We start from the raw sequence: 14537 nt of genomic DNA, 5'->3' as shown, positions 1-14537 counted from the left end.
ATCTCTTGCTTTTCTTTTTTGTTCTAGTTCACGCAGTAACTCAAGCCTTGAGTGCATCCTATACTAGCCCACATCCGGAACTTCCCCTATTGATCTCCAGAAATTCCTCAAGCCATTTGTTCATATATTGAATATAATTTGAGTCCTGCAACAAGGCGCGTTCGAAGGTCCAGCTGCGTTCCAACTCCCCCTAACACATCTTTGTACCTCTAGGACCAAAGGGTTGGGGTCAGAAATCACTCACTGGAATTTCTTGATATGACAAATAGGAGAAGAGAGGATGACACCAAGAAATAATCTAACCGTGCTACAGCTCTATGCGGTGCCGAGTAATATATACTACCCGCGTCCTGTGGTTTCAGTTGCACCCAAGCATCTATAAAGCCATTATCCTCCATCATCTGGATTAGGGCCCTATGGACTTTTTTTCCAGCCTGTATATTTCCTTGGACCCCCCTTCTATTCCATTTATATTAAGTTTCCCACATACAATAATCGGTAAGGGCCATCTAGCTAATTCTGAGTTAAAAAAATTGAATATTTTGGGATCGTCCCCCGTTGACCCATAGATTGAGCATAACATAAAATTACATCCCTGTTCTTGACATTCAACGATTGCCCATCTACCACACCCATCAGTTAAGCAAGATTTAACACACAATCCCCCTCTTCTGAGCCAAAATTGCTACCCACTTGCGTCCTTGTCCCTTGTGTGGTATGTGCTATCGATTGAAACCCCAGCTGTTCTAGGAGGATCTTTTGCGACCCCCTCAGTATGGGTTTCCTGTATGCAAACTATATTGGCATGTAACGTTTTAAGATATTCCTTCACCATCCTACGTTTGGCAGCATCGTTCAACCTGCAGATATTAATTGGTGCTATATGCATAATGTATACGTAGTGCCACCTGTCCCCAATTTCCTAATCTTCCTTTTTCTGTCACTTGCTTCCACACGCTACCTTGTTAAACTTGTTAAAGACCCTCGCCTTCGACGCGGGCCTTTAACGCGGGAGCTGGCCTTTAATAGCCGGTATCGCCTGCTACGGCGGGCTATAAGGCTATAGTATATACTTGAGGCACAAACATTGTTACTTTCCTAATGAAGTTTCAGATTAACATTCTCTATGAGTACTTTGATGTACATGACCTCTATTATTGCCTTTGAACTTATCTTTTTTTTTTTATTTTGGGCTTAGCTTCATCAATGTTTTCTAATATAGTTCAGAAACAGTGAAACAAACTGTAATTTTATCAAATGCAAAAAATCTTAGCACTTGGCTATTTACTGGTAAGACAAATGAAGTAAATGTTGCGTTTCTTCAAAAGGGTGCCTTGTCATTAAGCAATATTGAAGTACGTAAAATAGTACTCCTGTAGTATACTTTACTTATTGTTATATGCCTTTATTAATTGGAATAAAATGTGAATATTCATGTAGTATTCATATATAGTACAAATAGAAAGGAGTATGCCCTCTTTGCATTTTTAGAGTTGGACATTTTGAGGCAGATTTACAAAGGCATGTAGGAGTACTTAAAGGAGTACAGCTGTAGTACTAGTTCCTATATTCATTTTGTTAATTGGACCCAAGGATTTTAGCTGGTTAGTAAGATAGTTTTCCTTGTTGTGCATACTTGCCTGACAATACCTGCAAAACTGTCCATTGTATAATTCCACTAGTGGACTTAAAGCTGTAATTATTTTTAAAAAGTGTTCTCTTTATTTTTTTATGTTGACAAGTATTTTAGCTACATCCAAACAGAAAAGCATGTGTCACTGAGGATACATACAACTATATTGTGTGTTGATAGTCCAGAAGTAACATCTATGAAATAGTAAATGTAATCATGTGTCCATTATGTGTATTTCTGTTTATCATATCTCTTAGGCTCTCAGCAAGTATCCTCCTCTAACTAATGACATCTCCTTCTGGCTGCCCAACGAGGGATTTTCCGAAAATGACTTCTATGAATTAGTGCGAAACATTGCAGGAGACTTGATTGAAAAGGTTGATCTTATTGACCAGTTTACCCATCCCACGTAAGTAAGACTTCAAAACATTCCTTTTAAAGAAGGTTTTGTTCACTCTTGATTAAATAGATATAAATTCTGGGGCTTGAACTAAATGAAGAAAACATAGAAGCAACAGATGTTATTCAGTTATTTTGATGTTTCCAATTTTGTACAGAGAGCCTTATTTAGAATTTTTCACACATGATATTCCGTCAAAACTTGGCCAATGTCCTGTCCACTGTAATTAGAGTGCCATGGTCTGTAATACACTTGTAATATGTAAGACAGGACATCTGCAACATTGTTGACACAGTAACCTGTCCAGCCAACCCAAACTAAGTACCAAAGACCTTTCTTTGACAATGGTGCCAGGAGGGTAAAACAAATTGCTTCCATTTTGATTCTTTAATTTCCTGGAATATTAATAACAAGTCATGAGGGTGTGTATTATGAGAAGAAAGTTGTATCATTTTGAACTTTTGCCCTTTCTTCACAATGTTGAACTGTAAAGTTGTGAAGGACTTTCATGTATCATAATGTCTAACCTGCGGAGGTAATTGACTATTCCTAGTGCACTAGTATTTGATCATTTTTAGGGTAATGTTTCAAACTCCTTATGCAAAAGCTTACAGCCACTTGTAATGAGAGGTTTGTTTTAGGACTTAACTGTTGTGGTGCATCTAATGAACTTCCTAGTATCCTAAAATCTAGGGGCTGTATTCACACATCTTTGCAAAGGAAAGTTGATACTGCACATGTGTTACAGTAGATGCGCTTATTTGTATAAACATTTACGGACAAGGAAATATATCAAGGCTGCCTTTCAAAAAGGATAAGTGTAATTTAAAAAATACCTTTAGATTTTCTTATCAGGAAGCCTTCCCCTACACTTCTACAAATTTTAGGTCTATAGCCCCCTTTTCTCACCCTGAGAACTGGCATCAATATAATCCAGTGCCTGAAAAATCACTGAACATCAACATATGCACCCAAAGTGGATCTCTCTCCTGAAGCACAAAACACCATATACTTGTTTTGTCTACTTTAGCTGTAACAGTATGTTCATTTAATCCCAGTAAAGGCTGACACAGTTTATTAGACTGAAATATAGTTCATTTGCACTGATTTAGTTTATTTAACTTAATAATAAATTCATTTTTGTTCTGCTAATTTTCACCATGCGCTTTATTTTGCCATCAGTTATCATGGGCAGTTCCAAGGTAATGATTAGAGCCATTTAGGCATGGTGCCTTTGGAAGTGATTTCATTATATCTTTCTAGAATCCTGCACAGTTTGGTACCCTACCGCTTTCATCAGTATGTTCAACATAAAACAAATTATGACTTGCTCATTTATTACTTACCCTCCTTTTATGAGGGCTGAACCTCTTTAAACTTTTCATTCTCATTGCATTTGCTGAACCCTCAGGGTTCTTCTACAGATGAACTTGTGCGTTTTAGTTTAATGGAAATTCTCTGTATTTTCTCAAGTTTTGCTCCCTTGTTTTCTATTATGGTGGCAACAGTACATGACATTGTAGTTCATTATGAATTATATAAAGGCTTTTCTTTTTATGCTACTGAATCAATGTGGGTGTTAACATTTTGTTGCATGTGCTTTATTTCACCAAGATTATTCTATGAGTAAATTTGCCCAAGCATCTACTCCACATTTTTTTCCTTTGTTAAAGACTATTAACTCTGAATGGTTTGCTTCGTATAATCTGCAAATGATTTGTGTAGTTCTTTTATGCCTTGACTAATGTGTTGTGACAAAGGTATGACTTTCCTACTTTAGATCTTCATGTTCACTACTGAACTCGGTGGTATTTCAATCATACCCGGTAGATTGTCAAAAGCTTCTCCATCAATGATGGCTAAGCAGTAATTTTATCAAAATTATCTATTCTGAGAGATCCACATCCAGGCCACATTTGCACCACTTGACCAAACTAAATGTTGATGTTTATCAGTAGCAAATCATTTGCTAAACTTAAGGTTGATAAAGTCAGTTGCATCACCTTTGCCCATAATTGACAGACCTTTCTTGAAAAAAAGGCAACTCGGTTCGTTTTCCATAATTTATATTTGAAAAACCTAAATTAGTTCATGCTTGCTAGATTACCTTCTTCCAGGTGCTTCCATGTGCTCCCAAGGAAATTATCAAAAATCCAGGCATACATTTTCTGTCATTTTGTTCAAGATTTTTGAACAGTGTTACCATAAATCTGCCAGTCTGCATGTCATTTGCTCATCAGCATTGCTCAGTTATCTTTAGAAAATCCCGTCTATGTGCTCTGCTAATACCCACTAACTTTGCAAAAAGACTCTTACGGTTCCAGGCCCAGTTGACTTGCATATGGGCACAACACCAATAGTCCTCACTTTAGGCATCACTTTTCTTTCAGAAAGATAACAATGCATCCAACTAGATTCCCCTAGATTGCCCATTAGCATTAGATATTAGGTCTCATATAAATAAACCACCATGGCCTGACAGAGATCAGTCATATGGCAAATATTTAAACACCAAGGTCTCCACTTAACATATCAGCCTCAGAACCTTTGAATATTAGAGGAGGAAAAGAGACTGTGTAAAGTCACAGGTCTGCTCCTAAATAGCGCCTTTTGAACCTTACAAAATGAATGCTATTTTATTCACAGCTTAATCTGCCATGTGTCTGTCGAAACCCCAAAACAGTGAGCTGACTAAGAACCAAACATAATTACCAAAGGTTTTTCCACATTGTGGAATTAATGACTTGATCGCTAATTATAGGCAGTCTTGACAATAACTTACTGGGTATAAATCTCTCTATAGAAGGCAGTATATTTCTGTCTGTGCATTCAAATAACCCCTCATTAATGGGTAAAATCCGAACAGGACCCACTCTCCTTCACTCCTCGCAGATAGCAGGCAATAGTTTGGCAATAAAAATATGTCTCCAGTTAAAAGACAGGCAACCTCTGCTGCTCTGTGCCCGCCTCCAAGCTTAGAGGACATCTAGTAGATGCGCAGATTATGTGGCTGAAAACCTCAGATTCTCACCCTCATTATTCCTGTCAACTCCTCAGAAAAAAATATGCAAATTTGACTACTTCAACTAGGGGCCCCAGCCTTCCTAGCTTCATTTTCCTCACATGTATGGAAAGGTATTCGCTATAGGTCAGATAGCCTTTTCCTATGACGTATGCTTGTCAGTCCATAATGTAAATTTTTTCCCATGCATAACAATATCAAGAAAAGGGAGGTAGACACCTTAGATGCTAAAGTAAAATGGCTACTAACTTTCCCCACCCTGTTACAACTCTTTTAACATTATATCCTTTTCATTAATTGACAAAAATCACACCACTTACATGCTCCATAATTATATTTCTAATTTCATACTGAATCAGGATGTGAGTTTATAATTGTGTTAGGACTGTCTATCCCATACCTATTCCTAACTTCCAAAATACTGGGAATAAAAATTCTTAACCATTTCTATTGATATGGACAAAATTTAGAAATTAACCTGCCATAGTCTTGTGTTGGTGTTTAATATTTTAATGTATAAACATGAACAATATATGTTTTCTGCCTCCGGTCCTTGTTGAACCTTGCATACTAGCAAATGAATATCCTGTTGTTTTCTGTTACCAGGAATTTTCACTTATAAGATGAGGCTGCTATTTTAATCATTCTCTGTCTAGTACTAGTCAGTCTCGCCACCCTTCCACCCTAGCCCCCCACCGCCTGATGGAGGTTCAGACCATCGCCTCTAAATTTCTAGATATTTTTCCAACTCTCACGACTGGAGATACCAAGGGCTTTATTTAGAGTTTAGCAGACAGAGTACTCTGCCAAAAAAAGTAGCGGCGTACCCTATCTACCAAACTTGTAATTCCCTGCTCTCTTTCGAATCTGGAAAATCGTATTGTTTCCGACAGTGGAACTAGCCGAAACCTTTCACTGACGGCCCAACTGACATGGGCTGTCGGTCAATGGAGGGTCTTCCTGTTTGAGCCTGTTAAGAGAAAGCCTGGCAATCCTGAACAGATTGTAATTAATGAATGCCAACATGCTAGGGAAAAAAAGCTTCCAGCACGTCATGACCATTCATTTTTTGGGAGTCTATTTTTGAAAAACAAAAAACTTTGCCTTGCACACTATTTACTTGGAGGAACAGGGTACAGCCCAACAGTTTGTTAAATTACGCCGTAAACTTCCTCTTTTGAAATGACAAATTCAGCTATTTATTGTCAGGCAGGAGAATACTCCATTTTTGTAGTCATGAACCATGCCATTAAAGAAACAAGAAAACGGCTTGGGCTTAAAATAGAAAAATGTATATGATTTCAGCTGTGATTAAGATGTTTTATCATGCACACTTACAAACAAACTGGCTTGCTACAGTTGTATCAGTAAACATTATGAGCCAAATTTACGACCATTGGCAATTTGTGAGTCGCAATTGCCAATGTACAACAGTGTCTGAGACACTGTTTGCGATTCCCAATGGGTTCACAAATTGCATGCCTCATGCATATTAATGAGGCTGTCGCAATTTGCGACCCCATTGGGAATGGCTGGCACTCCCCGGGATGGTGGCCTGCTGGGGTCAGCAGACCTCCATGTCTAGGGCTGCTTTTAAATAAAGCAGTTTTTTAAAAAAATGCAGCCCGTTATCCTTAAAGGACTGGGACACCTGCCTGCTCTGAAAAATGTTTGTGCACCCCTTCACAAAGGAGTAGGGGTCCCCTGCAAACCCCTTCCCGTTTGCTAATGATTTACCACCCTCTTGAACTACATTTGCGGTCGCAAAACATTCTTACATAGGGTTCAGACTTGCTATTAGGAAGGGACGCTTTTGGACGCCCCTTCCTAATTGCGAATCGCTAACCCTATTTTGAGAGTCGCTATTTAATTAGCGACTTGCAAAATAGGGTTACTACAAGGTCCACATGTTTTTTGCATGCGCAAACGGGTCTAAAACCAATTTGCGCATGCAAAAATCTGTCGTACAACTGGCTCTATGTCATTTATACTTCAGGTAAGTATAACTGTTGAATTTCAGTTTTCTCTTTTTTTTTTTAAGTTTAGGGGCCACATGTTTGAAACAGTTTTGCATTTGGAAACAGTGCAAAACGCAAAATGCGACCGTTTGCGAATGCAAAATAGCCTTTCATGATGTATGAAAGGCTTTGCAGTCTCAAATTTAGGTAATTACAATTTTTGTGGTTACCTAAAATTGATAATGCAAATAGGGTACCACAATTTGCAATTCTTTAATGTATGAACTATTTTCTAAATGTAAGTTGTGCATTTAGAAAAATGCAATTACCATTGATTTGAAGTCGATGGTAACCATGTGCAAACTTTGAAAATGCACAAAACTGCATTTTTCAAAGTGCCATGTGGCACACACATGTTCCTAGGGCATGTGTGCGCTTTACATGTGCACATTAATTTGTTTTAGCTGCTTCAGGGAGCCTTAGGGCCCCGGGCACCCTTGGCTTTGCATTCACTAGTTAGCAAATGCAAAACCATTTACACCTATGGGACTTTCAGCTCATTAGAACTAATGGAGTAATGTTATCTAACAGCGATTCACTGTTTACCGGATCAGTATTAGGTAATATTAAAGAATTGCAAAATCTTTGGCTATTCCTTACATATATAGCATCTTGTGATTACCAAATAGCGATTCCGTAAAAATTGCTATTTGGTAATCACAATATGCTAATTTGATACTTAGTTTTTTTAATTAGAACAGAAAAAAATAGGTAAAGTAGAAAATTGACATGTCGATTTACATATCAATAGCAATACCAATGAATTAAGCAGACATACTCAACAGTTATAAAAAGCATTTCATATTACAATTTTAAATGGCAACTTATAAGGAATCAGACTCCCACAGCCCTCATCTAAAACATCCTAACTAAACTTTTAATTAATAAATTACATTTAAATGGAATTAACAAATAAAGTGCAAAGTGCCAAGTGCTAATCATTTTGTTCTGAGTATGAATATAGGTATACCCATAATTCTACAAAGTGCTGCCTATATAATTTATTTTGAACTAATTCATAATCATCAGGCTTCACCTATGAACCCATAAGGGAAATAAGATCGCCAATTACCCCTAAATCTTACCACTGCTCCTATACGTTTGGCATAGGCCTCTTCAAGTCTACAAGTCCTGGTCATTTTATTAAACCAATGTTCAATTCTAGGTTGTAGACATGTTCTCCAGTTTTGTTGAACAAAATATAGCAAAAAATGCTAATTTGATACTTGTGGCCCTTTGTTTTTTATTATTAAAAGACCTACCTATAATTCCCCTTTAACATTTGGGTTTTTCAGTTAATTTCAAAGTTTTTATTTTAGGGTAAGATAAAATCTTACTAACTTACTTACCTATAACTCACTATAACCTTTGTTTTTTCAGTGAATTTCAATGTTTTTTCTCAACGTAAAGTTATATCTTGTTATGATACATCTGTGGCTAATCCCTAGCCTGTGGCTGTGCATGGCATTGACTGCAGTGGCCAGGCCCTGTACCCAAGCCTCCTGTCCCCAGCCAGAAGCCAGCACAGCCTCCTGTTCTCCTGTGGGACCAAAAATGTAAAAAATTCAAAAAGAAGAGTGTGGGAGAAGGTTCTGGGCATGGCATGGGATTGGCCATTAGCGGGTGTTTTTAAAAATTTTTTAAATTAACTTTATTGGCATTTAGATATCACAAGGACAGTAGTACAGTCAGATGTTGAGACATCAACACAGTCTCCCGTTTCTCTTTATCCCTCACAGCACAGCGTCTAGTCACATCATCCCCATCATCACAATATATTATCTGTACAAGTCAAGAAAACTGAATGAGGGGAGTTTGTGCGTCCATCTGCATATCTTCCATTACTGTCTTATGTACCACATATACTTTTTCAAAAATATACGTACATCATCCCAATCCTAACTTTGAGCCATTAGCGGGTGGTTAGTTGCAGTGCCTGGCCGACGGGAGGTTTGGCCACCTGCAGGAGGATTGGGCAGTAGCCTTGTTCACGGGTAGCTTAAATGTGTCTGGTCTTAATGCTGATTTTGGAATAAACACTAGATCATTAAGAATCCTGGAAGTGTGCCGGCACTCCCTTACTATTGCCATAGGAGGCCTGAGCAAACATTGGTTATCGATACTTAAGCAGATACACACACACATCAAAATATTTATATTTCCTTTGCAGCTGGTAAACACATTGGTAAAATGCCCTAGCTCTAGACTGGAGGCCAAGAGATCATAGGGACTGTTACAGCTTCATGGCTTGCTCCGACACATGTTGAACACTTCAGGTAGTTCTCTTGTGTAAGCGTAAAGCTTTGCAAATCTTCCCAATGTTCTATATGCACAGGGCTGTGCTCAATTACCTACTAGAGGCCACCATTCCCACCTGTGGAGTGTATACCTCTGTGGAGTGCTGTACACTGGTAGTTGCAAATATGGCATTTCACTCTTACGTTCCAGAATTTCAAGTCTTCCCCATTCCGGCTTGCGTCAAGCTCAAATCTCTTTTTATCATATAAAGAGGAATCTGCACCAGTTAGTCAGACCATCTAGCTGCAAAGCTCTCCCTCTCTGACTGCATTAGTGCCACCTGAAGTACCAGCATAATACAACATAAGGTCCCCAAGGCAAGAAAAGAGTAAGCAGATTGGCCTACTCCTTCTATGCTGCTAAACTGTGGAACAACTTCTCCTCATTGTAAACGGGCCCTCACTCCTAACCTAAAACTATCCACGTCTCCCATCAGCTCCCAACATATTTTTTATCTCCAGCTTAACTCTCCGGTCTTCACTCTTTAATATTTTTCATTTTGTTGTTCATTGCACCCTTATCATTCCCCAAGTGTTACTTCTGTAGCGCTAAACATACTCTCAGTCCTATGTAAGGCATTCCACTGGTGCCCCATCTTCACCAGTAAATTAGATAATACACAATACATTGATTGTGGGTATAAAGACTTGATGAATATAATGTTACAGATAGTAAATGAGAAAGCAAGCACATAGGACTTCAACCTTGCTTCTATTAAGCATGATTAGTGCATTGTCCCTTCAGGCAGTACTAATCATTCCACTGACATCTTTGTAATTATCTATCTACTATTAAATCAGAACATCTATTTGGCAACATTCCTATTGCATGCTGTAAACCACTGGAGTTTTGTTTTGTCCTTTCTTTGAGCTCTTCACAACTACCAGCCTGTTAGCTAGCAGATTTATAAAAGCCAAAATGCAATTTTTGTTTGTTGTTCTGAATTTCATATAAGAAATTGTTATTTACACCATTAAGGAAGATAGTTTGCTTCATGTTTGTTTCTTTTTTAAAACAACGGCAGAGTCAGCACAAGCAACGCAGGAGGTGAAGAGCTACAGTAAAGTGCCCTCTCCTAGAGACTCCCTGGTACCTGAGGAAGCACTTAAATCATTGTGCGGAGGCACAAGATTGACCTCCAAGGTGTTAAAGGACTAATACGTCGCTTTAAAGTTCACATACCACACGATCCTGAAGCCCACTGACCTATCTAGGCGACCAGGGCTGAAACATGTCGACCTTTTCACCTCACGAAAATTGATAGCGTGAGAATCTTAATAATTCTCGTAACGCATATCTACCAGATTTTCACAGTTAACTCGAATCCAGAACAATAAATACTGTAATCTGGCTGTCCGAGTTATTTTAATCTCACCACCACCACTTATCACTGGACACTACTGCTTTTAACCTTGGGTTACTACCTCCAGGTGGAGACTGCATACCAACTATCCCCGTGATTATGCAGACACGAGAGTAATTTAACGGAGAATCAAGATATACCGCTACCAGAAAAACATCTACTCACGTGCATGAGGGTTTTTTTACAAAGTGACATCCCACTTACCTGTAAAATCCAGGTTTGCAGGACAAGTGATCCTCCCCCCCCCAATTGATTGATGAGATTACATTTCAAGGAAACTGGATGGATCACATATCTTTTCCTTCTCCCCCCTCAATGATTGATGAGCATTCATAAACCAGTCAGCTGGTTTAATAATAACTTTTAATCTGGCATGTAAAGAAAATAATGTAGTAGCCATAAGCTTCCTAGCCGAATGGGCCCCAAGAAAGCATAATTTTCACATCTGGTCCTGCCACAAAATCCCACAACCAGGAGGGTGCCCAGATTCTGATAGTCCTCCAGGACCATTCAAATGGTGGAAGTACGCCATAGAAATAGAAATATGTAACCTAACATAACAGAATAATCTATGGCACTGAAGGGCATGACTTGAAGTAATCTGCAATTGTAGAATTTTTGTCCAATTTTAACACATAACAAACTATTGCAAATGTGAATACTTTTTTCCATTTAGAGATGTTACCAATAAACTGAACTGGTAGTAAAAATGAGTTATAATTGCACATTTTTAAATGTGTACTTTCCAGGTGAAGTGATGTAGCAATAAATATTGTGTCAGAATAATGCCATAAGTTGAACCTACTGAGTCGTCCATATTCAATTGTTCACCATCTGAAATGTTGTTGTGATTAAACTCAAGGTAAATGTTGTGCTTCTATATATCTAAAACACACCAGGCCTGTTTAGACCATTATGGTGTTGCATTATAGCATTAAAAAAGTTGCAATATCACTCAAGGACATTCATGTACTAACATTTAGCAAGACAACTATATTGGCAGGTACTTTTTTAGTGCTACGTATTGCCTTAATTTATATTGGAGAAGTAGGTTGATTTCTCCAACTTTAAAAGAGTGGCAGAAGTAATCTACATAATCTTTTGCCATTGAGGACATCAGAGGAAGTCATTTTATTACTTTTTACCCCTCTGTGATGATTTTGAGCATTTGTTTGAATATCTTACTTGGAAAGTCTCTGCTGCAGCATGTTCCTAAACAATGGCTACTAATGGGCACAAACTAACTGATATACTATCAGTGCTAAAGTCATACTACCTTTTAAAAGTTTAGCCCGCATATGTACGGTAAGCTCTTGATAGAAAGAAGTACTTCAAGTGGCCGTAGTGTGCAGGCGTCTCACCCCACTACTTTAAGGCAGTGCAAACGGAAAATAAAATGATAATAACTAAACGTTATTATCATTTTATTTTTAGTGTTGCAGTTGCACTGCAGCCAGCCAAGTTGTTAGGGCAGGCGGGGCCAGCCTCCCCTGAAGTCGAGGCCAGAGGAAGAGTGGTGGCTGTACCTTAAGTGCGCATGGCAGTTTGGCAGGCCGTCTCGGGCTGGCCAAACCATCATTCGCACTCTGCATGTTCTCCACAGACTGTATTATACAGCCTGGGAGGAGGACATGCACAGCCTCCAAACCTCTGCCTGAAAGCTGAACCAGGGCACTCAAACCAATCACAATGCTGTTGTAAGGCAGCGTTGTTATTGGTCAGGGGATTTGTGAGGCTGTGTTCTTCCTGGTTCCTGCATTGTAGGAGAGACGGCGGCTGGCGACACGACCCTCGGTAAGTTTTCTTTTCATTTTTTTTCTTTTCTTTCCTAACATCTCCACTAAGCCCCCTACCCAACCCCCGCCATACATTTACTGCCAGCCGTCACTAATAGATGGGACACATGGTAAAACCAAACATGTAGGCATACATTTTATTACACTAAGTCTTCATGTGCATTATTTTTTCACAGGTACAGTGTTAGTAAAATGATGTGTCTTTTCTTCCACACAGCACATAATCATTTGTTGATGAACAATGTTTTCAAAAGAATCTGGAGCATCTACATACTTTACTTTCTTGATAAATCTTTTCATTTTGTACAGCACTGGTATTAGACTTGTCAGCCCTAGGGTGGTCTTTCCCTAAACATTTTGCCTCACCTCCTCCATTTTTGCTGGACTTATTTATGTTGGCCTTAGGACTCTTTACCACTACTAACTAGTGCTAAAATGCTTGTGCTCACTCCCCTTAAACATGGTTACATTGGCTTATGCCCAATTGTCCTATTTAATTTCTTGTAAGTCCCTTTTAGAGTGGTATACTGTATACCCAGGGCCTGTAAATTAAATGCTACTAGAGGGCCTGCAGCATTACAGTGCCACCCACTTAAGTAGCACTTTAAAACATGCCCCAGTCCCGCCATTGCAGCCTGAATGCAGTTTTAAATTGCCATGTCGTCTTTCCAGTTAAACCCCCTTGCCTACCCTTAAACTCATCTTTAATTACATATACGTAAACCCTAAGGCTGGCCCTATATAGTCCAGAGGGCAGGGTTCTGTGTAATTTAAAGTTTGGACAAGTACTTTTATGTTTTACAAGTCCTGGTAGTCAAAAACACCTAAACTCGTTTTTCAGTACTGTCAGGCATACCCCTCCCATGGGATAACATTGGGGATTCCTGATTACATTTAATAAGCTGTAATTCCCAATTAGGAGCTGGTAGCTATGTCTTGTTTGGTGTCTTTCGAATTGTGGTGAAGGATAGAATGCCTGAATTAATCTCAGCCACTGGCATTTGCTCGGGACACATCCCAATGCATTGTTTTTTGCCCACCAGGCCACGTCAGTTTGGACCCAGCCATATGCAAATCAGTCTTGACCCTGTTCCTCATGGGAACAGTCCAGCCCGAACTGCCAGGCCAAGTCCTTTCCGAACCTAGGATCGGTTTCGCCCAAGTTAGATCTCTTCAGCCAGATATAGCTTTGTTCCATGAGCCGGGACCCACGTCTGGGCATACCAGGCGCTCTTAGGGCAGCAAATGCAAAAACAATAAGGTGATGGATGGAATTTTTGAATTAATCTCAGTAATTGGCAATCATTCAGGCTGCATCCTAATTTATCATTGTTTGCCCACTATGCCACCTCAGTTTTGACCCAGCCATATGCAAATCAGTCTTGACCATGGTCCTCATGGAAACAGTTCAGCCCAAACTGCCAGGCCAATTCCTCTGTGAACCGGAACAGAAGCATTCTAGGACTGGTTTTGCCCCATTAGGGCTTTGCAACCAGGAAAAGCTTGGTTCCAGTGATGGTTCCAACGATTCATATCATGGGGTATGCTTCATTTTACTGCTATACTTAAAAATAATGGTGTCATACAAGTTATACAAGTCTCTAATTTAAGCATAAAAAAGCTCAAAATGCTTGTGAACATTTTCTTTCTGCTTCGATGAAGCACTTGGGGCCAATTATGAGCCTAGCGGTCCACGGACAGCCAGACTCATGGGGGCGCGGCAATGGCGGTCTCACGACTCTCCTTTTATAATTAGGGCGGTCGGACTGCCATTGCCCCCCCCCTGCAGCCGCCAGGAAACCGCCATTCCCTGGCGGGGTTGCGGCAGTCAGGAGGCCGCATTATGCTTGGCTGGACCGCACCTGTCCCACCAAGCATATTACGGGTTGCGTCTCCGCCGGAGGTGTAATGGAGGTTTTTACTGCATGAACACTGTGGGAAAGAGGAAACAAAGGGGGTCCTGCAGGGACCCTGTGCCGCTTCTGCATGAGGATGCATGCAGGGGGG

The 14537-nt window shown here is 39.6% G+C and overlaps 1 protein-coding gene across 1 annotated transcript in view; it reads left to right on the top strand.

The window, feature by feature from the left end:
* FARS2 (phenylalanyl-tRNA synthetase 2, mitochondrial) overlaps window positions 1-14537 on the top strand; it is a 1707987-nt gene that overhangs the window by 1322154 nt on the left and 371296 nt on the right. The window contains exon 8 of the mRNA XM_086965030.1: window positions 1891-2042. Coding sequence (XP_086821156.1) covers window positions 1891-2042 — 152 coding nt within the window. The remainder of the gene's footprint in view (window positions 1-1890; window positions 2043-14537) is intronic.

The sequence above is a fragment of the Lissotriton vulgaris genome, chromosome 4_1, assembly GCF_964263255.1.
Source record: "Lissotriton vulgaris chromosome 4_1, aLisVul1.2, whole genome shotgun sequence".
NCBI classification, from domain to species: domain Eukaryota; kingdom Metazoa; phylum Chordata; class Amphibia; order Caudata; family Salamandridae; genus Lissotriton; species Lissotriton vulgaris.
This window is presented reverse-complemented; position numbering and strand designations above follow the sequence as displayed.